Here is a 27,168-nt window from a genome sequence, read left to right on the forward strand (position 1 = left end):
AGGTATTTTTGCTGGTGATTAACGTGCAGGGAGAAGCAATTACTCGCAGAAATTGCTCTACTCACAGGGCAAATACAAATGGCAACAAAGAAGCTTTCAAAACCTGGGGCATCAAAAAAGACTCTGACACTGAAAAACAGAATATATCATTAAGAGTCATGCACTCCTTACTTTAAAAAAAAGAAAAAAAACAAACAAAAAAACAAACCCACACACAAGAAAAAAAAACACAACACCCTAGTCTCCCTTTTGAGCAAGAGTTATGAAGAGAGATCGGAGATCATATATTGCAACTGTACGATTTATAATATAATTAAGCATAGTTGGGAGGATGTATCTTCTTAATTTTCATGTAACTATTCTTTGTTTCCAAGAATATATTCAGTCATGCTGGTTCATTCTGTCTGTATTCCTAAAACAGGGTATAATTTTTGCTTTTTATCACGGGAGGAGGCAAAACTCATGACATTTACAAACCCCATGCAGAAAGTTATAAATTAAGGCACCTAATGCGTACAAAACTATATGTTGCTGTATTTCAGAGAAATAAAACATTCCCTAATTTTTGTTGTCCTTGAAGACAAAATTTATATTCTTTCAAATTCTGACATTAACGTCTGTGACAGTGCTACTATTTCCAGTGAACTTACATAGAACAAGCTGTAAAGACAAAAGTCCAAAAGCAATCAAAACCATGGGTAGGAGACCCAACTGACAGTTCTAAGAACATAATTTTGCCATTCTGCAAATAGCAAGCCTGGAAAGTATTAGAAAACTGTTATTTAAAAGTGAGTAATCTGAGGACAGACATCCAAATGACCCTATGCCATCAGATTCGACATGCCATCTGAAAATGCTTAACCGCTGTTTGTTATGGAGGTTTCTGAGTTGTTAATTTTCTATTGTTTTCTCTGGCTAGATGAAGTCTCTAACCACCATGAAAATAGAGCCATGATAACATCACAGAAACTGTAACTTGAGAATAGCTGTAAAAAAAAAGACAAAAACTGTGCTGACCTCTCAAAGGTCTGGGTGTGGAAGATCTTCCCCCAGGCAAGTGTCGAAAGCCAAGTGTGTGTCATGTAAATGCACACATTTGCTTTGGGATCACCCAGGGATATATCGGCCTCTTGGGGCCCACAGGTGTTCTCCCTTCTTGTCTAAGGAAACAATGCAGTTTGCCACACTGGCCAAAAGGGGCTGTGCCAAGGGAGTGAGAAGGTGGAGTCCTGAGTGAGCAAGAGCAACCCGAGAGTGCTTCCAGCTAACTAGACCTCAAGTGATACTCGCCGACCGGTGGATGGATTAACAAGGTGCTGGCTGCTGTTGCCCTGTGCTGCAAGTATCTTTCAACATTTACCCAAAGATCTTCTGCCCATACTATACACATGGAGCTGAAGGAGACCACCTGTGATCACTCAGGAGTGCACAATTTGGCCTTCCAGGTAAGCGTGGTTTCTTTTGCTTTGTAGGAAGTTGAAGGACTTACAAACAAGCAATGAACAATGTTTATTTCAGTCCCTGAAAAAAAAAAAAAAGATGTAGCAATTTCTGCTTCTGCCTGCAGATGTTTTACAACATCCAACATGCTTTGCACTGATACCCTGCCAAAGTACAAGGCTGGAGCACAACTGACACATTCAAGTAGGCTCCTCTTACTGTTCGTCTGCTGCCTGGTATACCAGTGTCTTTGAAAAGCCTCCTCTAATATTTCCTAGGCTGATGTGTCTCAGAACTAGCTCATCCACCTCTCCCATCTGCTATATCAGTTCCTGCTTTTTCAGGAGGATAGGTAATTCACAGTTCTGTTGGAGACGAGGTCATCATTATGCAGCAGACATACACCTCATCAAATCAATATTAATAATGAGAAAAATATTTACGTAACCACATGTGGCACATCTTCTTTCTTCCATGCATTAAATAAGTGCAATTGTCTCCTACTTCCAAGAAGAGCACAGACAGGAGGTAAGGCGCTGACCCAGAAAGTTCTGCATATTGTGCATATATAGTAATGTTAACAACCATTTTTAAAAAAGGTTTCAAAAATGGAAGCACCAAAAACTGTTAAGAAGTTAGTTATGTTTCTCAGTGCTCAGTATCCCTGCACTTTAATAAGAATTAAGGCAGGGAACCCATATCCAGGCTGGTTCACTGTACTTGTTGCCGAAAGTAGAACAGGTCAGAGAACCTGGCTCTAAAGAGCACTGCGGTAGCAAAGTACCCCTTCCTCTCTGCAGCTTCAGATCCCTATGCCGGCCCTTAGCTCAGCTAGCAGGAAAAGTAGTGCATAGTGGGTGTGAATATCAGCCAGACACTATTCAAATAACACAGAAAGGTCTTTGTGAGTGCTAAGCACGTGGAATATTGTGTAACACCAGTGACATCCAACCGCTCTGTATATTTATTCATTGGGCTATAGAGACAGAGAAGCAATAGATTGATTTGATAATCTGCCGATCGGGGAATATTTGTGGAATGTAAGGGAATTAGGGTCAAGTCCCTACTCCAGTCAACAGTTAATAATTCATGCTAAGTAGGGCAGCTTCAAGAGTAGACGAACAGATAACTCTCTTAAAACATAATAGCCCAGTGGTTCGGGCATTCTCCTGGGTAATCAAAGTGCCCCCAAATGCATCTGTGCTTCAGAGATGATAGCCAAAAGCATTTCAACTTGGGTCTCCCTCAGTGCAAGTGAATGTGATAGGAGAGGGCTTCATCCTTGCTGCCTTTTCCCACAAAATTTGTGCCTAAGATAGTGAAGTCAGCTTCCAAAAGTCTCTGCCTTCAAACCCTTGAAGGAAAGAAGTCCTTCCCTAGCTGCAGAATCTCAGTACCTAAACTGAAAATAATTTCTTTCCTCAGCAGTCTGTGGAGAACAGTGCAGTGATTCGGGTTAGTACACTGCCTTACACAGCTGGCTCACCTGGGCAATATGCAGGAAACCCAGGTGCTTCATTTCCTTCCCACTGCAGAAGTTTGCAAGAGCCCACATATCCTCTCCTATTTAAATAATTCAAATGTCAAATCAGGAATACTGTGCAGCAACGAAACCTGGGGCCTGAATCAGGTTTTCTGGTTAATTTTTTTTCCTGGAACACCATAAAATTCTTCACATTTACCCTTACACTGTCTTTCTCTGACTCAACATATAAGTTGCTCCCTAGAGAAAATAAGACACAGAAGGAAATACTTATGTGTATAGAAAAATAAACCACTTCACAGTAGGACTCACAGAGAAGACAGCAGTCTCATGATTTTTTTTTCCCTATTTGAACGTTTCTTGCACAAAGATTAAATGCTTTTTTTCCTCCAAAATACAGTGTCTTGTAGAATCAAGCTATGAGTATCTTCCCTAAACCACAAAATACAGAAGTGTTCTGGATTTAAGCCATTTGTAGTATCAATGTGGGATTGCACTCCATAGGTACTTTCAGAGGTACCTGAGCCATTTAATGATTAACACACAAAGAGATAGAAAAAATAAGACAGGGACAAAGTAAACCCGGGGTAGGTAGTTTGTTTTATAAAGTAAATAAGTTAGGGAAACAGCTTTCAGCGTAAAAAAGCAGCTCAAGTCTAACAAATGATGGATGAAGGATCATAACGGAGATTTAGAATGTCAAGAATGGGAGGCATTGTGCCTTCTGTTGTGGGGCACTCTAAAAGGGATGAAGAGGTTGAGTACAGGGTAATCTGCCTTTGACTAGCGATACAAATGATCAGAGGGGGATAACTAAGCACTTCTCAGTTTCACATTGCCTACTGATATTTAAACACATCCACGCAAACGGATTTTCTAGTGAAACAGGATTTTAACTGTATCACAGAGGCTAGAATTAACAGATTGCCACACTGTTTATACAGAGACACCAAGGAGTTTGTCTTTTATCCCCTTAAATTATGTCACACAATGTAAGGAACCTAAACTTTTATCTTGACTCTCATCACTGTTCCAAAGATTGTCCGTGTTTAGTGTCTACATGCTAATGTAACACATTCTGTATCTATATGTATAATAATGTCGTATGCAATGTATAGAAACACTATTGTGTCTCTTGCATTCAGTGTGGTTAACTTCTCCCTTATGGCACCAGCTGGAAGACTACTACTGTTGCCCGCAGAATTCCTGCTCAGAAAACCTGCAACAGTTAACAGGAACCCTAAAACTGAGATTGGATTTACTTAGCTTTGTATAACCACCATTTAAGAGGCAAAGATTTTAACTAATCAGTTCTGATGATTCAGATCTCTGCTAATGATGACATTAAACAACAAGTCACACTTACTCCTCAAGGAATGATAAGAGCTGGCTCATAAAAAGGAATGGTAGGTGGGATGAAAAAAAATCCCTGATTTTTAAAAGGAACTCAGACATAAACATAAAATGGTAACAGCTAATAAATATTTATTGTTCGACGGCCCCCTGTTGTCAATGTTATGATGCATTAAACAGTCAGTACTTGTTTCTGTAGAAGAGCACACCGTGCTCTTAAGAAACTGACGTGAGGAAGGATGCCTGTTAAAATTCTGCCTTTTGCTCGTGCTACATAAGGACTTTGGTATTGCCACAACATACACAGCTTTTGTACTCCATTTCATTCAAACAAGCTTATAACATGTCATAAAAAATGCTGTATATTTCTGTGTTTATCTCCATTCTCCAGAACTTCCTAGATACTTTTGTCTGGTTGGTTAATTAAAGGCAGTATTAAGAATCTACATTTCGTTTCCATAATTGCTGTAATTTCTCTTGGAAACTAGGAAGGCATTGCACCGCGTAACTCTTATCAGATGCACACAGGAAAGTACGCAGTCCTTTTTCACATTTTTGAAACTTGCTTTCTAAATTCAGGGGTTTTGTTTTTTAGGTTTTGGTTTGGTTTTTTTAATAATTTAACTGTGACGTACTACCCCTTTTCTTACAGGAAGCAGTGAAAATTAGTTGTGCCTTTAAGCTCTTTTCTTCTCAGGTTAAGTAAACATTCCTTGTAAAGAACATTTTTAGGATTCTTGTCTTTGTCATCCTCATTGTGTTTCTGCTTGCCACCAATAGATGTTTTGAATATCATTAACAGCGGGGCTCACGTGCACCATTTTATCTTCCCAGGAATGTGCAAATCTTTTTTTCTTTTTTATATTTTCTGGCTTTTGCTTTCTGCCTCTGATGCGTTTTACTTGTTCTGAGAGCAAATGGATTTCCTATTTCTTTTTTTTTTTTTTATGGCCGGCTTTTGTCAGTCTGTCATTTTAACTTGTTTATCCTGCATTTCAGGATAATATCCAACTATCCCACTCAAGACTGATAATTTAAGCTTTTAAAGAAAATACTAGTGTACTCAGAGGTGGGTGAGGCTAATTTACAACCCATTTCAAAACACCTCATGAAGATTTATCCAGCTGAATTTAAATCTGGCAGTACATGTCTTTTATCTTCTGTCTCAACAGCTCATTTACTGTAGTGTAACACATGGATAAGAGCATTCATCCCTCCAGCCCTTACACTGAATTTTATAATCTGACAGGAATTTAAGAATGCTGTGATTATTGATCAAAAATTTTTTCCATCCATATTTAAAGTGCACTTTTACTGCTTCAGAATTTTGACACTGACTAGCAAAAGTTAGTACATGGGGGGAAAACTTAGATGAACGGTCTTCAATTACACTGAATATTAAAAGAATAGCAAAGTTTTGAACAGTGAACCATACGGTTTCATTTCAGTTGACTGAATACAATCTGAAATCCAATGAAATCTAGCCTGGTAGCTTAAAACATTTGCTTTGAAGCATGTGTTTTTTCACAGAGTTCCTTAAGTACCCTGATTCTAATCTCCAAAGCTAATGTAATGACCTACTCTTAAACCATAAACAGTTTAAGGAGCTGTCTGGATGCTCTGATAGCCAATCTGTTTTCATCACTAACTGGCAGGGGTGGAAACCCCTCTACTCTAAAAGCATGCGCTGTTGTTGAAAGCATAAGTCATAGAAGTTACACCCTTTTAGCAAGACCAATCCCTCCTTCAAAAGGCTGGGAGTACACAGGAGGGAAGGTCAAAGAATGTAGTGGTGCAAAAAAAACTTGGCAAATGAACTGCTCATCTAGAGGGAACTAAACAAACATTGTAAGAGCACTTCACTTTCAAGTACCCATGCCCTTGCCGTGTAATCAAGTATTTTAGAAGCAGGAAATTTCAATCAGTAAAAGTGCAGAAGAGTGTGAAATCAGAAGCACAACTGTGTAACACTTTTCGTATTGCTAGCATTCAAAACAGATGGATCGATTCTGTAATACTTCAAGCGTGGCCTAATGGGAAGAGAATTTTCCCCTCCAAGCTCCTCTTACTTGGTTTTAACTTCCTGCTTCCTTATGACACTACAGACTGAGTAGGTTCAGAAGTGACATGGCATATTGCCGGATCTGGTGTGTACTCGTATAAGGGCCATGCTAGCTATAGTTCCTAAGGCTTGAACTCCCATTTTCTGTTGTAGTGTTTTGTTCTACAGACATTTCCAGGAAGGTGGAAAAGGATACTGTGCAAATGAAGCTTTCTGGCTTGGTGCTTTGGTAGCAATCTGCAACAGCAGGTGATAAAAACAGGCAGGTTGACATTTTGGTGTGATGTTCCTTCAGCAAACTCAGACTCTAAGCAAACAGGAAAAGGGAATAGGTGGTTTTATTTATTATTACTTAAATATTGCTATTCTTATAAGAAATTAAAAATATTTTTTCTTTTTTGTTCTTTTTTTTTTTTCCCCAAGGGATAAGGTTAAATAACATGCATTTTCAACAAACAAAATAAAAAATAGTGTATAAAGAGGAGGCTGAAGACATTGTACTTGAAGAATCAACTATGAAATATAAGAAAATTACTCAGCTTCGTGGCATTTAATGGGTGCTTCAGTCAACAGTAGTCTCTTACTGAAGTAAACTTGTTATCAAAAATAGTTAGCCAGTTTCTACAGATTCTGGAATATACCAGAAATGTGGTATAATCAGCTGAAATCAGTGGGGTTTATGCTTGCAGAAAATAACACAAATATAACATTCTGAAGTGTGGGCTGTTTAGAGTCCTATCAATCACGTCATGCTGTTACTAGATTTCTGCTACATTACTCATACATTCCTATATTTTAACTTTTCTAGAAATTATGTAATTATTACAGGTGAGCAGTGGGTTGGACAAAGTGACTCATAGACATTTCTTCCAATTTCTGTACTTCCATTGTTTGTAGACAGCAGTTGTTTCATAGGTGCTTACTGGGTTTCATGTTTGCTGAAAAAAATTCTAAGACATCTCTGCTTTTTCTTGCTCAGACTTCAAAGAGACTATCCAAGGGGCGGGTGTGTGCCAATTACAGAACTGAACCACTTCATCTTCACTATGCTCTCTTTTTAATATATCTCAATGCTACAGTTAAGCACTGCTTCTTGCGATGAATGTTTTTTTGCACTTTATGGAGAGTTCAGTAGAGGCTTTCACTGTTGACTGCAGGGACAGCTATGACAGACTCCTAATACAGTATGGTTAGAAGGCAAAGAGTAACAGAGATGCTTTTGATAAAGAAATACATTCCTCTGAAGGGAATGCAAAGACATTCTTAGAAGGAAGGGAACTGATATGTCAGCATCTGGTTTATCAGAGACACAGCAGGTGAATAAACAGCTTCTTGCAACTCCTTCCTTTTTCACCAGACACACAAGGTTGCAGAAACATTTTTACTGAAACCAATTTTTTGTGACGTTTAGAGGCAGAACATCTTTAAGGAGCATATGTGTCATGGGTTCAGCAGTAGCAGTCATTTTTCCCCTTCTTCTGAGGGAATCGGCCATCGTAGAGATGATCTATCACTGCAGCCAAACCAGAGGACCAATTCGTACCAAGAAGGGGAAAAATGACTGCTACTGCTGAACCCATGACATTATGTTACTGGGAAGTGCCCTGGTTGTTTCTACAGTCATGTTTCCATTAAAAGGCAAAATTTAATTTACGTCTAGTAGTACTGCCAATTCCTGCCTTTATTATAATTTACTATGATTAAGCTCATTTTTATATTGTTCATTTGGAAATTATCATTTTCTGAGAAGGCTAAGTGTAGATACTCATTTACCTGTTTTATTACCATGTAAGTAATGAGATACTTCATGCAATAAAACACAGTGGTATGACTGTATCATAATTGCTGACATAAGAAACCACTGAAATATGAAACACTTGTATCAATTGTGCTTATATATTATTTAACATTTAGTTTAAGAAGCTTTCTTACAAAACCAAAATAAGAAGCAGCCCTTCAAGGATCATTATAAAGAAATAATGTACTCTTCAAAAAATTAAGAAAAACTAATAATAATAATTAATAATAATAATAGTAGTAGGAATAGTGGAGTTGATTATGGATGTCTTCAACTTTGTAGGTATACCACCTACAACTAATGCAGTAAGGCTCTCTTTAAAGACACTCCAGGAGTTTCCAAGAGCAGTAGAAGGGCATCTTTTTTAAAAAATACGTATTTACTGCATATGCATAAGGAGCATATATATTGGAGTAAAGGTACTAATAGGGAAGGCCCAGATAGGCCTTTCTGCCCTTGCTGGGGAGAAGGGCTAGATCTTTGCAAACTTGTTGAACCAGTGCTGAGGCAAAGCAGAGCACTGGGGATACATATGAGTTTGGGTCAAGAAAACAGCAGATTCACAGTAGCTAAGCAACACCCATGGCAGGCGCAGGTTTGTGTAATAGCATGAGGACTTGAACACCTGAGCTCTGTACACCGAGCTGTGGGGTCCCTGTATTAGTTAATTGAAACATAGAAGCACAGGCATCAGAGTATAAATCAGTTCTTACTGCATATGAGAAAGGCTTTTGGTTTTTTATTTGAACCAATACATTTTCTGGTTTTGTCACACCCCAGAGCGACTGTAAAGGTGTGGATGTTACAAATATGAAAGGTCCTGGAGATAATTCACAGAGAATGAAGAATTCAGGAAATAAGAAAACTGTACATATTAACCAGGTATGATTTAGGTTTTGGGGGGTTTCTTTAATAATCTTATGTAACTTTATGAACCTCACATTCAATTTCAGCAATTGGCTATGATGATATTTCCAAGATATATACTTTTAGAAAGCCTGAATTTGATTTAAATTTCATAAACTGACAGGGAAGCGAGGTCTGTTCTCAGAAATTAGGAAAAAACATGGAAAATTGACAGGATGTGGAGGATTCAGAAAAATGTTTTCTAATATCATAACTGCTTTATACAAGATAAAAAAGAGTCATCAGATATAGCGATCGGAGAGCATACCATGAATGACAAGTTGATACAGAGCATTTTTTTCCTGAGGAGTGGGAGAAAGAGAAGCTGGAAACATTGGATTTCACGACACAATCTTTCAGTCAGACAGGGCATATATTTTATTAAATACCTCTTCTTTCAAAATAAGGAAAATTTCTTGACAAACACAAACTGGAGGCAACAGCTCTGATTTACAATTCACCAGACAAAGAAGAGGAGAATACAATACAGATTAATTCACAAGAAACACTTCCATTTTGCCTTTTTCTGACTGCACATTTGTTTAAGCCACCACAGTGAGTAGCTTACTATGAAGACACAAAAGTCAGGTTAAAAATACCCACAGATATTTTACTAGTGTCATGTATTAATATTTTCAAATCCACATTCAATTTGCAACCTGATACCCTAAAAGTTCTATGAAAAACTTCTAGAATTTCCCCCATTGTAACATGTAACATGGAAACGTACCTACTTGCCAAGTTTGGTGATGGTCCTTGAACCAGCATGTGAGAAACAGTTTTCCTGATGCTGTGGATATTCTTTTGCAACTTCCAGTGGAGTTTTTTGATACAACCAAAGGCAGAAAAGACATGCTGCTAAAGAAATGCCTCTGTTCTCAAAACTGAAGTGATTCCAGACTTACAATGATGGAAAGGACCACTTGGACTGTTCTGGTATGCACTCCTATGGACTAGACCAAGATCCGAGATCCTCAGAGAGGATTGTTAATAGATAGTACCTGTACCTTCCTCTTCAAAAGACAACAAAAAGGAAAATGTCAAAAAGAAAAAGAATAAAAGCAACTGATGGAAACTTTAAAAACAGAGAAAAGTAGTTGCAGTTGATGAAAGCTTCCTGTTAGTCAAAGAATCCTGCTTCCCATTTAAAAGGTTCAGGTGAAAGTGTTCAGTCACTACTTTGTGCAGGTGTAGTAGAGATACATATACTCGCACTGACCGTTTCCCAGGCACGCTGTAACTAAGGCTTCACATGAAAGCATGGCTCTTCAACCTGGAGGGCTGGGCTTTCCTAACTTATAATGTAAGTTGAAAAATCTGTGATAAGCAGCTGTATGCAATATACCCCAAATTTAAGCCCAGGAATAAACGATACTATCAGCACCCAATGTCACTCAGGTAAATAGCCCACCTCCTACAGCCACTGAGAAGAATGCTCCCAGTTGGCAACATCTGTATTTCTCAGGTTTGTTTTATTTCACAGTCAAGACCAAAAAGAGATAGAAATTGAGGTTAGTGAAAATGCAGCCATAAGTTACAGTGCAGTTCCACAGCTTCCACCCCCTCTCCTCCTTCAAAAACTGCAGTCAAGAGGACTTGAGACTCCTGTACGTGTCACACTGAGCTTTCTCCTAGGGGAATGAGTAGCAGCTTCTATGTACATATTCCTCTGAAACGTTTTTATTGCTCATTTTGTGTTAACTTTGCCTTTGAGCTGGTTCATGTCTCTCACTAGGAACTAACTTAGGCCTTTCCAGGACTTTCAATGGCACCTGCAGCAGGAAAGCCAGATGGAAGCAAGGGGCCAAGGCAAGGTTCGTGGTGAGCCTTGCTTCACACAGCAGTTTGGGGAATGATGTTCGTGCAAATGATAGTGACAGAAAAAGAAAAAGAAAGCTCACCTGCAGGCTGCCACCACCCCAGCTGGCTGCATACCAAGAGGCCAGCTCCCCTCCAGAGGGCAGGACAAGACCACTAGTTTGTGGAAACGCTGTCTGCCATCACCGTGGTGCTGGTGGGACACCCAAGGGCAGGCCTGGCACGGCATTAAAATGAGGAGATGGGAGCATGGCTCAAGGGAGATATGTGGTTATGCTGCTCCCTTTGAATCCAACAGTTACCTGCCCTGTGTCGCCAGGCCCTCCATGGGCCCTGCCACAAGTGTGGAGGTATGTACGCATGGGATAGGCACTTTCCCTCTGTCCCTCAGGACTGGGACAGGGGAAATAAATGCAAGGTAGGCATGGCATGTGCTGAGTGACTTCAGGAGCTGTGCTGTTCCTAGCTGCCCCAAGGACAGTCCTTTATCATGGTGGAGGTCAGGCTGCAGTTGTTCAAAAGGCTTAATGCAGCCAGGCTTATGTGGATTCAGGTAGTATAAAGGTGTGTTCTGATGAAAATGTCAAGTTTCTGCTACAAAGATAGTAAATGGATTCTAGCTGTCTTTAAAGGATTGTTACCTGTTACCTTTTCTCAGCAGCTTTTCTTAATAACAGATTTATTGGCTTAGATAAACTTTTAAAACACTAAGTTCCTTTCCCCCCTCAATTTAACCATCCTCCATACATAAAATTTCCACCATATTAAAATTCTGCAAAGAGAGAAGCAACAAAAAGTGGGGGTCATCAACAGGAGGTGCTGGGCAAGCTGGCTAATTGACAGCTCTACCACCCCTACCTGCAGCTCTCACTTTCAGCATGTATGCAGTGGTAGTCTGTATGACGCTCTTTTTAGCTCTCACTAACCTATATTCCCCCCCCCCCCCCGCCTTTATTTTCCCTTTCAAAATGGTGTGGATGGCTTGAGAAAGTTCACAGCCACAGTCTAACCACTGGGCTTGCCTAACACTGATCACAGTGCTGGTGGCAGACAGGAGAGCTGGAGACAAGTGCTCAGTGCAGATGGGAAAGCCTTGACACTGCTTCAGCCGTCTGCCAGGAGGGATCTGGGGTTTTGTGCCTTACTCATCAAGCATGCACCCCTCTCACAGCCTTGGCACTGATCTGTTTTCCAGGAGGATGAATACATCAATATTGAGAGTGATCTGCATGAAAACAAACGTGACTCAGTAGATGATGAGCAACCACGCTTGAAAGGGTAATGTCTTTTGGATGAGTAAGTTTTCTACTCACTTCACCTTGGCCTAAGGAATAAGCTGCCAGTGTTTGTGCTTCTGGAGTGACAGCTGCCATATTTCACTGCCATACCCTTGTTCTAAACACACCTTTGTACTGCCTAGCAATTGAGTAATACAGAAACGTATTTAAAATCATTACACCTTTCCATTGACGTGTGATGGTAGAACGATTCTTCTAAAGCCTTTCAAATTAAAGGAGCAAGATTTTTTTCCTTTTCTACATTAATTACTCTTCTGATGTTTCCATAAAAGTCTTTTTCAAGGAGAGGTCTTAAACTTTCTGTCAGGAATTTAAAGATTCACTGTTGGCCTTTAGTTTGCATACCTATTTATCCCAGTGCAAAAAGAAAAAGAGACAAGAGGGAGAAGGGGAAAGTGAGGGGAGAGAGAGGAGCTGTAAAAAAGCTGGTTTAATGGAGCAGAATTTTTACACCATTGATTCTGGTGTCAGGTGACCTCACGTGAAAGCACACATCTACATTTTAGTTGAGGATTTGTTTATTGGTGAAAACTACAAACCATGCATAAGACATTAAAAAATAATATTTAAAATCCTATTTTAATGTCTTAGTATTTTTCTGTCATATTGAATCTTCATATAAGCCTTCATAGAAATCATACTGTTCTTTTCATATTCATTCATATGACAGCACGCCATTTCAGTTTTGAGCCTGTCTTTCTATGAGCAACTCATGTACTCGATATCTCAAATAGCAGTTTGTCTTACTCAGATGGGACTGCTTGGAAAGATGTCATGCCTGTACACACTTACATACAGAAGCAGTTGTGAAGATTTTAGTTATGCTTTCGATGTTTACATACAGAACTTGGACTTGTTAGTATGATCAGTTTTACTGATACCGTTATATAATGGCATAAAATACTGCTTCAAAAATCTAGCAAAAGTATTTAGAAGTAATTTAAATATTCCTTCATTTTGCCTCTCTGTTCTTTGGAGCCTTGTCATTTCTTTAGCAATTCATGAAACACTTTCTTGTTTAAAACATTTAGAGTCTTGTCCAGCAAAAAAAAAAAAAAAAAAAGGCTGAGATTTGATAGGTCAAACATCCCAGTTTGATGAGACTCTCCAATGGCATGTATCTAGCTTTACCCCACAACTATGTTAACTGCATGGGTAAGTATTGGTACACAATTGGCTGTACAAAGCTAGTGGGGTCTCTCCCCTTCAAACATGGGCCCATAGGTGTCACTCAACAGGAGGCACCTCTGCACAGAGATGGGTTGAGTTGGTGTAGAGCTGAAGCCTGTATGTTTTTTATTGATCTTTGTTCATTTGTACTTCCATGAAGAACCGAGGGATAAATAAAGTTCGCAGAGCTTACTGTTCCCAAGGTCCCCTTTTTCTTCCATCAGCAGCAGGTACCAGTCCTTCTGGCAGTGAAAGCTCCTCCGGGGCTGTAAGGTGAAGATCACTTTGCTCTATTCTGATTCCAGTCAGGCTACTGCGTGTTCTGCACTCTCCAGTTCTGTAGTTGGTTTTCTGCTTTGTCTGGGTTTATTTTTATCTTGAGCACCTGACAGCTCTATAACTCAACAACTTTACTAAGTTATTTTTTTGTAAATTAGCGTCTAAAAGCAGGCACTAATGTGACCTAATGTCTTCCTTGTACGTCTCAAAAGGGATATTCACAAAGGGTGCTTCCAGCTTGAATGTCATCGGTTTCTTTCAACAGATAGTACAGATAGCCTGTGGTCTGAGGCACAGCCCATTTGATGTTTATACAGCCATTTGCTGTTTATAACAAGCATTCAAGGTATTGACATTCACTTACAGAGTACCTGCAGATCAGAAAAGCTTTTGAGTTGCAAAACGCAAGCAAGAATAATTTTGGTTTATACAAATATTCACATTGAAGTTCAACTTTAAATGTGCTTAAGAGATATGTTTCTCCAACTTGCTTCACTTTAACCCTATAGGATTGGCTTTTAGGAAGTACTCTTTCCTTTCAGAACAGCTGCATATTTGTGACATATATATGCCTCAACATTAAAATACCCTGATACCACCTAAATTAATAAATAACAAGGGAGAAATAGATGTAACAGCAAAGAAGAGATTACAGTGAGTTGCAATATTAAAATAACAATTTTAAATCCCAGAAGACGCATAAGTAACATTAACAGTAGATAATATTTTTCCCTTTTTTCTGCTTGATGGATGAACTGTAAATTTGATAAAGGAACTCTTGGTTTATTCAAGCATCTGTCTCTCATGTCTCCTTTTCTTTTCCTATTATGGCTAATCTCTGCTGAGATTGGGTAGATAACCTCATGTTCTTACAACTAAAAAAATAAGCTATGATCTGTGAGGCAACAGGAATTTCCAGAACTAAAACTGAAATACCAGAAGAAATTAAGACTTACCAGAAACCCTTTTACTTTTTGCACTGGTGAAGGGATATGTTCCTGCCTTACTGTTCTGAGTGCTGATATGAATTAAGTTAATACTCCTTGTTTATCTAAATTTCTTTTAACTTAATCAGTTTATATAACGCTGCCTTTATAGACTGTAGGGTGTGAGCCACCGCCTTAGAAAAGCTGAGCTATAGCTGTGATTTCTTTTTCAGCTTGCACAAATACACAAGGGTGTTTACCTAGCTACAGCTTTTGTAACTGAAATAAGTCCACATCACCAGCATGCTTAACATTGGAAATCTGTATTGAATTGAATCCCTTAGCTGCTATTTCCCAAAATTTCCCCAAACTTCATAAAATCACTCTGTGTTACCCTTAGCAAGATGAGAAAAGAGAAAAGTGAAGTTGTGTAGTAAGTGGAAGAACAGATACTAGGATAAAACATTCAAATGTAATAAATCAGTTTAGCTTCCATAAAATGATGAGTCATATATGAAAAGTTTATTTAATTAACAACCAATTTTTCAAATACACAGAAAAATCTATACACACTGTAATGAGGTTTTAGATGGATATTGGTTATTTTGCATATACAAATGCAGCTTTAGGCCTTTACAACTACTACTGCTCCACATTGCGGTGTTGGGCTGGCTGTATTAACAATCTTTATGGATCTAGTAATGAGCATTGAATCTTTACTTACCAGTATGCACTAACTGTATTAACAGACCTCTGAACAGAGCAGAATTGGCCTTCTAACTTTGACCAGTTAGATAGTCAGATTTTCTTTTTGACCTGTGTCCTAGTTTTGGCTGGGGTAGTTAACTTATTTTCTTCCTTGTAGCTGGTGCTGTGCTGTGTTTTGGTTGAGAAGAATTATGACACACCAGTGTTTTAGTTGTTGCTAAGCAGCCCATACCCTGACCAAGGACTTTTCAGTCTTATGCTCTGCCAGTGAGGAGGGGCAGGAGAATCTGGAAGGAAGCAGAGACAGGACACCTGACCCGAACTAGCTAAAGGGATATTCCATACCACAGCACATCATGCTCGTTATGGAAACTAGGCACAGTTGGCTGGAAGGGGCCAACTTGGGCTCTAAGTTGCTGCTCAGGGGTGGGTTGGGTATCAGTCGGTGGATGGTGGGCTTTATCCTTCTCTCTCTCACTTTAATACTACAGCTACTACCACCACCACTGCCACTACTACTACTACTATTTATTATTACGATTATTATTATCATCATCATTATTGTCTTATATAAATTATGAAATTGTTCTTATTTCAACATGTGTGTTTTACTTTTTCCAATTCTCCTCTCCATTCCACTGGAGGTTAGGAGGGAGTGATGGAGCTGTTGTGTGCTACTTAGCTGCTGGCTGGGGTTAAACGGTGACATGTCCCACATCAAATCAAAGGAGTCCCCACAGAAAGCTCTGCAGATGTCAAGTGCAGCCTACTTCAACAGAGAATATTTAATCAATTTAACCTGATCTTCCTATGCAAATTACTCTTTTTTTTTTTTTTTATTTACATCTTAAGTTTCTGTTCTGTTTGGGTTTTTTTATTATTTTTGGTTTTGTTTTGTTTCATTTTTCTAGGCATTTAGAAAAGAAATATGATAAAGCCTGTGAATTTTGCAAGAAACATAAGACCAGAATTCACTATGCAATCTATGGAATTTTAACAACAGGTATAGTGTATTACACCTAAGGTAAAGTTTTATTTATTTACCTTTATGAGATTATAGACTGTGTCTGTCTTCTATCTTACACAAAAACTCTTGTCTTAAAGAATACAGTTGAAAGAAGATAAAAATGTATTTAGACCCAGAGAAAGTTCCAGATTACAAAACCTCCACTCATTCCCAAACTTAACAAAAGCACAGATCTTGCTACACTGCTCCTGCATCATGCTTCAACTCTGACTAGCAATTACATTTGGGATGAAAGGGTAGTTCTGTTTGCATCTGCTTCATTACCAGCCCACTCCAGGAGGCTTGTTAAATTACAGTTCCAGGAACTTGCCCAAAACCATGCACAAATCACATTAAAAAGTCAGGCATCAACTTGGACTGAACTTAAGTCAGCAGGCTAGAAATGGAAGTTTTCTGTTCTGACCCATATCACTTGATATCCACAGCAAATGTTTGCTAAAGGAAATATGGTTTATGTCAGTATGCACTGCAAAGTCATTCAGATATTCTTCTTTGTCGCTTTCCTAATTAACCACTAGGTTGGTTTGTTTTCTTCCAATTCACCAAGCTTCTTTTTGAGATCTTCCTACTTGAACACTGAGAGCATAAAGACGTAAAATATGTCTGTGTGATACGTATCAGCATACCATAAGTGGTTAGAAAAGGGTCATTTGCATGCTGAATATCCTGCCCTCCTAGCATAAACTCATCTTGCGTTGTCATAGTACAGATATATCTTGGCTCAAAAAAGTGAGTTCTACGGATATGTCACGGTTAAATCCATAAAAACCAACTTGCCTTACAAAACTCAGTAGCTCTTCTGCCTTATTTGCCCTAGACAAAATCAGATTATTATTTACAAGAACTGAATATTTCACTGGCCTGCGTGTATTTGCAAAGAACCTGCAAAATGGCAAATCAATTCACAGTTACTTTATGAAGTAAATTACTTCTAAGCTTCCCAGTTACTCAAAAGGGCCATCAAATCAGGCAATTGATGAATGCTTTTAAGTGTTTCTTCTACTAGTTTTATTGGATAAACTCATCTTCCTGTGAAAGCAGGAACAAGGCCCATTGTTCACAGGTTTTACACAGGAAAAGGCAGTTTTGTAGACATGTTTGATTTTCCCAAGTGATTAACGTGTTTGATATGAATTTGTCTTGGTCAACGCATATAATCTGCTTTGACAGGTTGAAAGCCACCTTTCATATCAATGAGCATATTATAAGTAAAAACACTATGTATGAAAACAAATTTTTTCAATATTTAGGCCACGGGTCAAAAATGCACTCAAAAGATAAAGACAGGCCTAACTTTAACCACATCCTTTACATTTGAGATTTGATTCTGTTTTTAAAAAGACCAAACTCACCAACATATTCTTGTTTCTGTGACAGCATATTTGGCAGTAGTCGTTGCAGCCTGCAGCTTGAATTTTCAGAGAGCCTTCCCACTCTTTATCATCACTGTCCTAGCCATCTCCTTCATCTGCTGGGATTTTTTAATAGCTAAGTATGGAGACAGAATTGCTGCATACTTTTCCGCTGGAGTACAAAATCTGGAGAAACAGTGGTTTTGGCTGAAATGGTAAATATTAATTATTTTCTATTTATGCAGAAAGACAAAGCATTAGTCAATTTACCCCTACAGTTTTATTTCACCTTAGACACCCATAAGCATAGGGTTATGGATCAATCATACAAATTGCAATAAGAACAAAGAATACATACAGAATAATTTAATATTTTCCAGTTTATAGATGTCAGGTACACCTTTTAAGATTGCAATACAATACCAAGGTATCAAAAATCTTGCCAGAAAGTGTAAAAAAGAAATCTTCACATTCAGATAGGACAAGTTTTGGGTTTGAAAAGAGCATGTTCATAATAGTTCAGGTGTGTTGTAGCCCGCCTTCATTAGGCAAGCCAGAAACTGCCTTATTATCACTTGCTCAGAGTGACAATTTTATGAGATACATAAAAAATTTAGTTCTAACATATGCAGACTACTAAAGACCAATGTGTGTTATGTAGACACCACTTGTTCACATATCCACATAGCAATTTTTAATTGACCTTTAGGAATGAACCCAAGCCAGACATTTTTAGTGTCATAATAAGATCATACAGCCTTATTTGAGATGATAGACATTCATCTGGTAGACAAATGGTAAAACCTTCGAACTGGTAAATACTTACTCCAAGAATTCCTGAGCAGTTATAGGGAATATTTAAGTTATTCCTGGGAAAATGGGAAGCTAAAGGAGGCTTATAGACCAAAGTAAATGCCAAATGAATTCTCATTAAAAAGGAAGGGAAATTGGGCAGCTACCTTCTGTCTCAGCTAGGTCACCTTCTATCAGAGAGAAAGAGCTCTAAGGAGGAGTATTTTTGTGTTCAGGGAAATGTCCCCATTTTCTCATAAGATTTCAAAATGTTTGCTGCAGGAGCAGAAATTTCTAAGAAAGATGCTGTAAAGATTGTGGTCATGCTCCGGAGCCACATTGGAGACTAGTTACCCACAGACACCTGCACTAGGCAATCTGGCAGCCTCTCTGGGGGAAGTAGCAAACAGAACAGGAGAGCTCTGATGAGCAGATGGAACAAGCCAGGGGCCGTAATAATACTTGGGCTACAAATCTTAAATTGTACATATTACAGGTTAAGTGCTTAACTAGGTTATGGATTCCTCCAAGAGACAGAAAGTGTCTCAGGTGTAGAAGATGTTATTCAGCCATGCAATGGCTAACCATTTTGGGTAAAAATAAGTATCTATGTACCACCAAAATCAGTAGAAGCTAAACAACTGTTAGACACAAATAACATTAGAGAACTGTGACTAAGCTTAGTTTTCTTCTCTGTAAGTGGATGGTGTGTTTCTTTGCCTCTCAGGCTTCAATATGCAAGCTGAACATAGTTCTGTAACACTGGAGACCATAGAAACACTGAACACAGGTGCACTCATGGCTCTTGTCACTGTTTCTGAGAAAGCTGAAATTGTTGTGCTAAGTTATTTTTCTAAACAGACTACAGCCAGTTACAAAGAAGTAAACAGTTTATACCAGAACTCTGCAGTTTGGATCCACCATGTAAACAGCAGAGTGCAATTCGTAAAAAAACACAGCCCGCCTTGCCCGGAGCTAAGATTCAATAAAGAACACGGGGAAGGTAAAAGAGGATGGAGGAGAAAGGAGGGTATCTTCTCACACTTCATTTAACAGAGATAACTCCTAGACAAGAGTAACTTGTGCTTTATTGAGTTTCCCCCACACTCTGACTTTGGAGACATGGTTGGAGGACTTTTCTTCTGGATGCCACCAATTGAATGTTGCATCAGCAAAGGCAGGTTCCTGCTTGTGTAGAGTCACATATTTCAGTTTAATACATTACTCAGAGTTAATTCACATACTGAGATACATCTATTGTGGGGAGGAGAAGGAATATCTGTTCTACTTCAGGGTGCCATGCCTGATCCTTCTTCTTTTTCCTAGGGTTTTGTGTGCAGCTCTTATTATAGCTATCATCTGCTGGCTCATCTTTGACACAGCAAAACAAGGATCCCACCAGCTGATCTCCTTTGGTGGGCTTGTGTTGTATGTTCTCTTGATGTTTATCTTTTCCAAATATCCAACCAGAGTAAGTATTTAATGGTTCTTTTGGGGTTTTGTGGTTTTTTTTTGGTTCAATGTCTCAAAAGCTATTTCTCTATGCTAGTACCGAGTTCAGCAAGAGTAATGGAAAACCCATGAACATCAAAATTTAGGCTTACCAAAGCCCAGTGATGTATTTAATTTCTGAGGAAATTAATTTTGCTCTGGTGTCTTGGGGAGCAGGTGTGGGGCTGTACCAGCATCTGAGTCTCACTATTCTGGGAGTCTGCTGCCTGTCCTTTGTTCCAGCCCTGATGCAAATGATTGAAACACATTTCCTCCTTGAGTACCAGTGCAAGATGAGGCAGGCCTCTATGCTTTCCACTCTCAGGAGGTTCACAGCAGTCTTCAGGACATCACAAGCACTTATTTGAGGACACTGTCATCACATCAATGCAAAACACGTGGAACTGGAGACATTTCCCTCATTTATGCTGCTCTAAATCTCTCACAAGTTTGATTTCCACTGCAAATGCAGCAGCTGAGGCCAAACTGAGGTCTTCCATTTTCTCTAACCCACTCCCATAGGCTTGTCAATGACATTTACTTTAATTTTCCAGATGACGTCCTTTCTGTACTGCTGTGATATTACAAAGGGGTTACTTTAGCCACCACAACTCCCACTTCAGATTTTACCCTTGTGTGCATGCCTAGCATACAGTGCATACTTTTATCAGTCATAAATTAATGACTAATCCATTGCCTGGGTCACCAAGTTTTACCAAAACTTTTTCAACACTCCTGCATCAGTGCTAAGGCTTTCTTAACAGAAAAAGTACCTTCAGCAGGGACTCAGTCTCCAACTGAGGTAAACTCATGTACTTCAAGTGGTTTGTGCTCTCCCATAGGTACTTATTAAACCTAATTGACTTCTGTTATTCAAATATCATCTGAATAAATTGGAGAGTGCCATCTCAGGTCTTTGCCTTGTAAATCATAGCATTCAATTTTCACAAAACAAAGATATTTTCTGAGGCAGCAAAGCAGAAATCTATAGTATAGTGAAGAGGCACAAGTCATAGGCAGGCATGGTTTTTCCAACTGCCTTTATGTCTTATGAATTGCAATATCTAACTGTGAATAGTTTGCAAGTATCAAAGATCTTTAAAGCTGAGGAACAGAAGCAGAGTTGAAATTACCCAAGCACACACAAAACAAATTGTGGAAAAATCTCCGTATTCCTACTCCAAATACGTGAAGAATCTACATGCTCAGTTACTTTTTTTTTTTTTTTGATGTTTCCATTCCAGTTTAAAGGAAGAAAATAATTTCTACTGCCTTGATGTATGTCTATTTAATCTATAAACTTTAGCATAGGAAGAACTATCTCTCCTTTTCCTACTATTTGGTTACTTGTTGTCTATGGTACTGAAATGTGCATGTCCACACTTACCAAGCCAGGCTTTGATCAGCTATCTTAGATGGAGTCATCCACTTCATAGAGCTCTCAAATCAGGAGAGCCGATTCATGCTTCAAGTCTCCTACAACCTATTTTCACAGCTGCTCCTATCCTGCAACATAGTCAAATATCCCCTTACATTGTTTTAAGAAACATCTAAAATAAATTATTATATCTTTAGATAACAAGGAGATTCTTTGGTTGGTTTTTCTGTTTTTGTTTTTCTGTCCATCTAGGTTGCTTGGAGACCAGTATTTTCAGGAATAGGAATGCAATTTATTCTTGGGCTGCTTATCCTGAGGACCAAAGTGGGGTTTGATGTATTTAACTGGCTAGGCATTCAGACCCAGGTAAGCTACAGGGCAAACAACCCCCATATTTGCATCATTTTCTGTCTTGACAATCTGACATAGCAGCCAGGCAGTTCAAGGGTCCATTTGCCCCTGGATGTTTTCCCCTCTCAAGAAAATCTGGGTTCTCAAAATGTTTAGGACTCCCTGAATTCAACATTTTAGTGTTTTTTGGTTTGGTTGGTTTGTTTGTTTTTTTTTTTTTGTCCAGTTAACACAAGAACATGTGGGACAGGCTCATAAATAATAAATCTTAATGACCTTATCATCCTTGGGCTTATAATTAATTATAACTTGCACCCTCCAAACAAAAAACACTATTGTGCTAGGGCACTCACATAAACTCTTAGACCTGGCCCAGCTTCAAAACATCCTTGCAATAAACCTGGTATGCTGGGATTTGGCAAGGCAGAAGTACCATTGTCTTCAGAGAAGCCACACATCTTGCCCCAGGACCATTTCATAGTTCTCATGGCATATAAGAAAATTAATTCAACTACAGGTGGCAAAATCCACAGCTGCAAGCAGCAAAAGGATCTCCGGAGAGGGGATAGGAACTGTGTGTAGGTGCCCCAGCAGGCAGTCTGCAGGCACAAAGGTTTTTTAAAAAGCTCATTACTGTAAAGTAATAAGTAAGAGAAATCCAAAATGTAGGTCAGAGTACCCACTGAAGGGCATTCAGATTTCTCACCCCAGGGATACCATTCTCACAGCTGTTCTTCACAGTGCAGATAATTAAGAGCATTCAAAATAAGACAGTGCAGAATGTACTGTCTCTGTGCGGGAGCAAAGGTACAGGTCTGACGTCTGTCTGGCTGTTAATCTGCAAGAGTGGGAGTCATCTGGGTTTTGTCACCACGCTCTCAATTCTCTCCTTTTGTCTCTGATTTAAGCTGGTCTGGCGCCCCCTTTCGTTAGCTCCATAGGGTTTATGGTCACTTCTGTCATAGCTCGCTACACTGCGTATTATATATCCATTTTTAATTGTATGATTAACTACATATGTTGGCTTCAGGAGCTTGAAAATGCATCATCATATCAGAATTAATAAGTTGAAGGTTTTTTTAAGACTAGCTTTTGGCTACTCCTTTCAGAACTCATTACTTCAGCCACTAAGTCTCCATTTTGAACTGTACTGTTTGCTGCACTTTTTTGTATGAGAGGGAGTGTAGAAATGCACCACAGTATCAGGATTTAAAAGTAAACTCTTCTTCTAGTACAGTTTATGGCCTTCATTGTGATGGGTAGTGCAGGAAAATATGCCCTTGCTGTTTATCTAAATACTCTGAAGCAGCCTGTGCTCTTGGCAGAACAGAGCAGAGATACTCAGTTTAGCCAGCCACAGTCAGTAAAGCTCAGATCCATACAGAGCAGATCCCAAGCTTCTTGGACCCCAGCAGATCTCTGTAAGACAACTAGCAATATTTGCATAGTTTTTTTGGCAGGCAGCTGGAGCTTATGGCTAACTTTCTCTGTTTTCTGTCCATAGACTTTTCTGGAGTACTCTGACACAGGTGCTAAGTTTGTATTCGGTGAGAAATATATGGATCATTTCTTCGCTTTTAAGGTAAGTCAGGTTTTATATATATTGTGCATGGCAGATAGACAACAGGAAAAGGAGCAGTATGGCTGGCAAATAAATTCATTTTATCTCTTGCAATACTACTGCAGTCATCAAAGACATCAGCTAAGAGATAAACTCCACTGCGTGACATTTTGAATAGAAAGTTTGGGAACCCCACATAAAGCCCTTTTATTTACAGTCATACACTGAATTAGGCTACACTTAGTCTAATTGTGACAATATGTATTGCAAGTAGACAGAACTTTGGTATATGTTTCTACAATGATTAGGTTAAAAGGCTCCTACTTTGTGGTGGAAAGCCAGTCTATCTTTCCCACCTCTCCATGAGAAAACATGTTATACCACTCTATGCTGTGCTATCCTAAAGCGCTGTGCAGATGACTACCTCACAGGTATTGCCCCTGTAGAAGTGGCAAGTGTACTGACACCAGATAGAAGAGGTAGAAACTGCCATGTATAAACAGGAAGAATTACATTACATTATTATTATATTAATAAGATCCCATGGAGATTTCCCAACTCTCTGTTAGAACACTGTTGAAAAACTGCCCAAATACAGCTTATGTTCTCTATGCTCTCTAACCTGTGCCAGCAGCCTGTCTGCTTCTGCTCCCATATATAGCCCATAACATAATGCCTGCTTAGGCTGGAATCAAGAACATATTAAAAAAACAAAACAAAATGAAACAAAAAAACTACACACACAAAAACCAACACAACCATAAAACAAGCAAGCAAAAACCGAATCAGAAAACCACACCCAACTATGAGAAATGTATAGGGACTACCAGAGACCTGTCTGGTATTAATCTGTCTGGTATTGCAGACACACAGCCTTGGGCTTACACTCCTTTCATCTTAATTTTTCTGGAGGTGATATTTCACACTTAGCTCTTTCAGTACTTTAGAAAGAAAGAATATGCTACTACTAAGAATAGTCAGAACATCTTAATGAGGAGAAAAGCAAGAATTTCAGCAAGAAACAAAAATTATGTTTTTATTGCAGCATTTTTGTAACTTTTGTTTCACTTTCCAGTCTCCTCTCACCTTTACTATATTGAGCATTCAAATGACAGCTTGCTTTCAAAATTACATAGTTTGGGGATGAAAATGTTTAATTCACACCCCTAGTGATATTCATGTAGCTTTCCTCAATGTCTTATGATTTTTTTTGAGATGATTTTTTAATGCCTTTGGTGATGCAAAGTACTGTGCTGACTAAAGCCATAACTAGGAACCAGACAATCAAAAGTTTGCTTCTGTGCGTGCACACATCCATCAGTCTTATTCTATGGGATAAGTCAGCAAAAGACATGTGGAATGTCTAGGACAGGCCAACAGGGACAAGTAGATTATAGCAAACCCATGAGTTGATTTTCAGAGCTGCACATCTTGATATAAGAATAGATATGTTAAACAGAGTGGCAGATAAGTGCACAGCTCCACCAAAACATGCTTCATCTGCTCATCTTGTGGAAAGAGATTTATTGCTTCCAGTGTCTGTGAGCGACAGCCAGCCTATTCTCTCCTGAAACGCTTGTAGTTTATTTTGAGATTTAGATGGTCAAAAGTGCTTTTTTGTGTCTTTCAGAAATTTTGTGAGGTTTGCATGTAGCACTGAGCTGTTAAAATCTTGCTCCAAGACATTTCAAAGTGCCCCATAGAAGAGAAGAATCTCAGTCTCAGCTTAGCTGTTGATGGAGAGTAGGCAAGTGTTAGGGTATGTCTTCACAGAAAAATGTCAGAGCCCAGTTGCATCCATACTGCATCTTTAGCAGTATGCAGGGAAAACCTCAGTTTTCTGCTAACTTGGATGAACACAGTTACCAGCACATACACATCTCTTGCAGGCACCCACTGGGCATTCTCGCCAGACTACAGGCCCACAACAGACTTTGAGCACATAGTCTTGGAAGCACTAATTAGTCATAAATACATGCATTTGTATGCTTAAACTGGGTTAGTTTAAATGCAGATTTCTGTATATGCAGATGCAGGGTTGCGGAGTTCTGAAAAAAGAGCACTTGTCCATATAAACAAGTGCACCCAAGTACTTAAGTAGATGGAAAAAGCCTCTTAGAACTAAGTCATCTATCCTGTTGATTGCAAAAGGCAAGGTCTGCTTCCAGCAAGCAGGATATTAGACTTCTGTTATATCAGTATCTTTCTGTGCCAGGAAGAGTATGACTCCCTGAGAAAGGCTTTGTTTCGAAGGTCAGGCTGCAGGAGCATCTGAAGCCAGGATGTTCCTTAAACGTCAATAGCAACTTCTTTAAAGCTGAACATCAAGCCACAAATGAGAGAGGAGTTGTGAGCAGCCAACAGCTTCAGCTCTCTCCCTGCATGTAACATAGGAAGTAACCATGGAAGTAGTTCTTTAGTAAGGTCAAACCATATTGCAGTATAGGTAAGAAGTATGAGATACGCCAGTTTATTAAAAATAGCAATTAAAGAATTTGTTTTCTTAAAGATCGCTTTGTGGGAATCATGAACTGCAACACTGGTAGGCCACATAATTCTAAAGAGCACTTTGATACGAGTTCTCCATTGAAACGTGGGATTTTTCCACGTGCTCATTAAATTATTCATCAGTTAAAGCTAAAACTTGACTATTTAAAGGTATGTAGTAGATATCAGGAACTATATATATTGGAGGCTAAACTTCCACACAAGTTTGTCCACAAAGAGAATTCTATTGGTTTAATCATGCAGGTATAATTACAATGTGGGACACACCCACTTCTGTATGGAAATATCCTAACCCTTTTTGAGGAGTAGGCTTTTGCTACAGCTGAGGTTCATCTGACTTCTCTCTTGTATTTCCTTTTGTGGTCCTCCCCCCACTTTTCTCTGGGTTGACAGCTGTCATTACAGCCTGTAATGGTGTGTGTATATCCAAATAAAACTGATGAATTTTTTAACAGCAGAAGCCAGTTGGAGACAATCTCTTTGTCATCCCTGTTCAGAGTAACTGCATCTTTGTGGCAGACTTTTGCACTCAGAGAATAAGAGCACTCCAGCAGAAAGAAGAAACTGGCAGTCCATGAGACAGAAGAATGAGTTTTAAGAGCTTTTCTTTCCTTAAAGCAATTTCTTGTAATCAGTGTATGCTTTCGGAAAAGAAAAAGAAAAACCAAAGGGGACTTTTGACCTATTATTTACAAGTATATCTCACATTTAGCCAACAAAAGAAACGCTGCCAATTAAGGCTGATGTTGCACCATGCCCTCTCCCTGCTGTACACAATGTGTTTGACAGCCCCAAACTTACAGAAAAAAGGTTGTTCTCAAGACTGCTTAAGATCATCCTTGTGCACCCTTTATTCCCAGCAGCCTTTCCCCCATGTACTTCACCCAAATCCCTAGCCCTCCAGACTCCTCCTCAGATACAAAGGTTTGCATGGTCTATTTGCTTCCTCAACAGCCTATATGTTGTACCTGGAGCTCTAGCAAGGCTGGGCTCTTTTCATCGGCCCCAGGCCTGCTGCTAGCTGGGGTCCCTTCACCCTTTAGATGCTTTACCAGGTGCCAGACCCTGAAGCACCATCTGAGCTTTCCTCTTGCTCTCCCATGTCCCTGCACAGCTCTTAACCATAGAGGTGTTGCCTGGACATGCATGCCCTGCTACCCAAGCCCTAACACCCTCAGAGGGAGCCCTCTGTTACTGACCCTGTGCCACCTAGTCCCCTGGTTCTGGCATGGCAAAGAAGGGGAAGGAGTGGATTGGGAGTGGGAGAAGATGCTCCTGCATCAGTTTTACCACTCTTGTCTCGCCCACAAAATGCAACCCCACATAAGCCTAGCAGAAAGGTGAAAGTCCTCCTGGGGCCCATGGAGAGAAGATGGCCACTCCATGTAGACAGGGGACAGAAGGAGTTTTCTTGTAGCTGTTTTCTCCTCTCTCCCAAGATTCAAAACCACTGACTTAACACTTCAG

The 27,168-nt window shown here is 39.3% G+C and overlaps 1 protein-coding gene across 6 annotated transcripts in view; it reads left to right on the forward strand.

The window, feature by feature from the left end:
* The first annotated feature begins 1,049 nt into the window (after nt 1-1,049).
* SLC28A3 (solute carrier family 28 member 3) overlaps nt 1,050-27,168 on the forward strand; it is a 68,655-nt gene continuing 42,536 nt past the window's right edge. For 4 of the 6 annotated variants that reach the window (XR_009968881.1, XR_009968884.1, XM_062640504.1 and 1 more), the window contains exons 1-8: nt 1,050-1,445; nt 8,917-9,018; nt 12,056-12,138; nt 16,153-16,244; nt 17,646-17,835; nt 19,739-19,883; nt 21,534-21,647; nt 23,137-23,214. Coding sequence is in view for 4 of the 6 variants with exons in the window: in XM_062640504.1 (XP_062496488.1) it covers nt 1,389-1,445; nt 8,917-9,018; nt 12,056-12,138; nt 16,153-16,244; nt 17,646-17,835; nt 19,739-19,883; nt 21,534-21,647; nt 23,137-23,214 (861 nt within the window). In the remaining 2 variants the exon portion in view is untranslated. The remainder of the gene's footprint in view (nt 1,446-8,916; nt 9,019-12,055; nt 12,139-16,152; nt 16,245-17,645; nt 17,836-19,738; nt 19,884-21,533; nt 21,648-23,136; nt 23,215-27,168) is intronic. The other 2 variants (XM_062640494.1, XM_062640524.1) reach the window with 2 other exon arrangements.

This window comes from Pezoporus occidentalis, unplaced genomic scaffold, assembly GCF_034315485.1.
Source record: "Pezoporus occidentalis ecotype Australia unplaced genomic scaffold, CSIRO_AGI_Poc_V1 ctg117, whole genome shotgun sequence".
Taxonomy (NCBI): domain Eukaryota; kingdom Metazoa; phylum Chordata; class Aves; order Psittaciformes; family Psittacidae; genus Pezoporus; species Pezoporus occidentalis.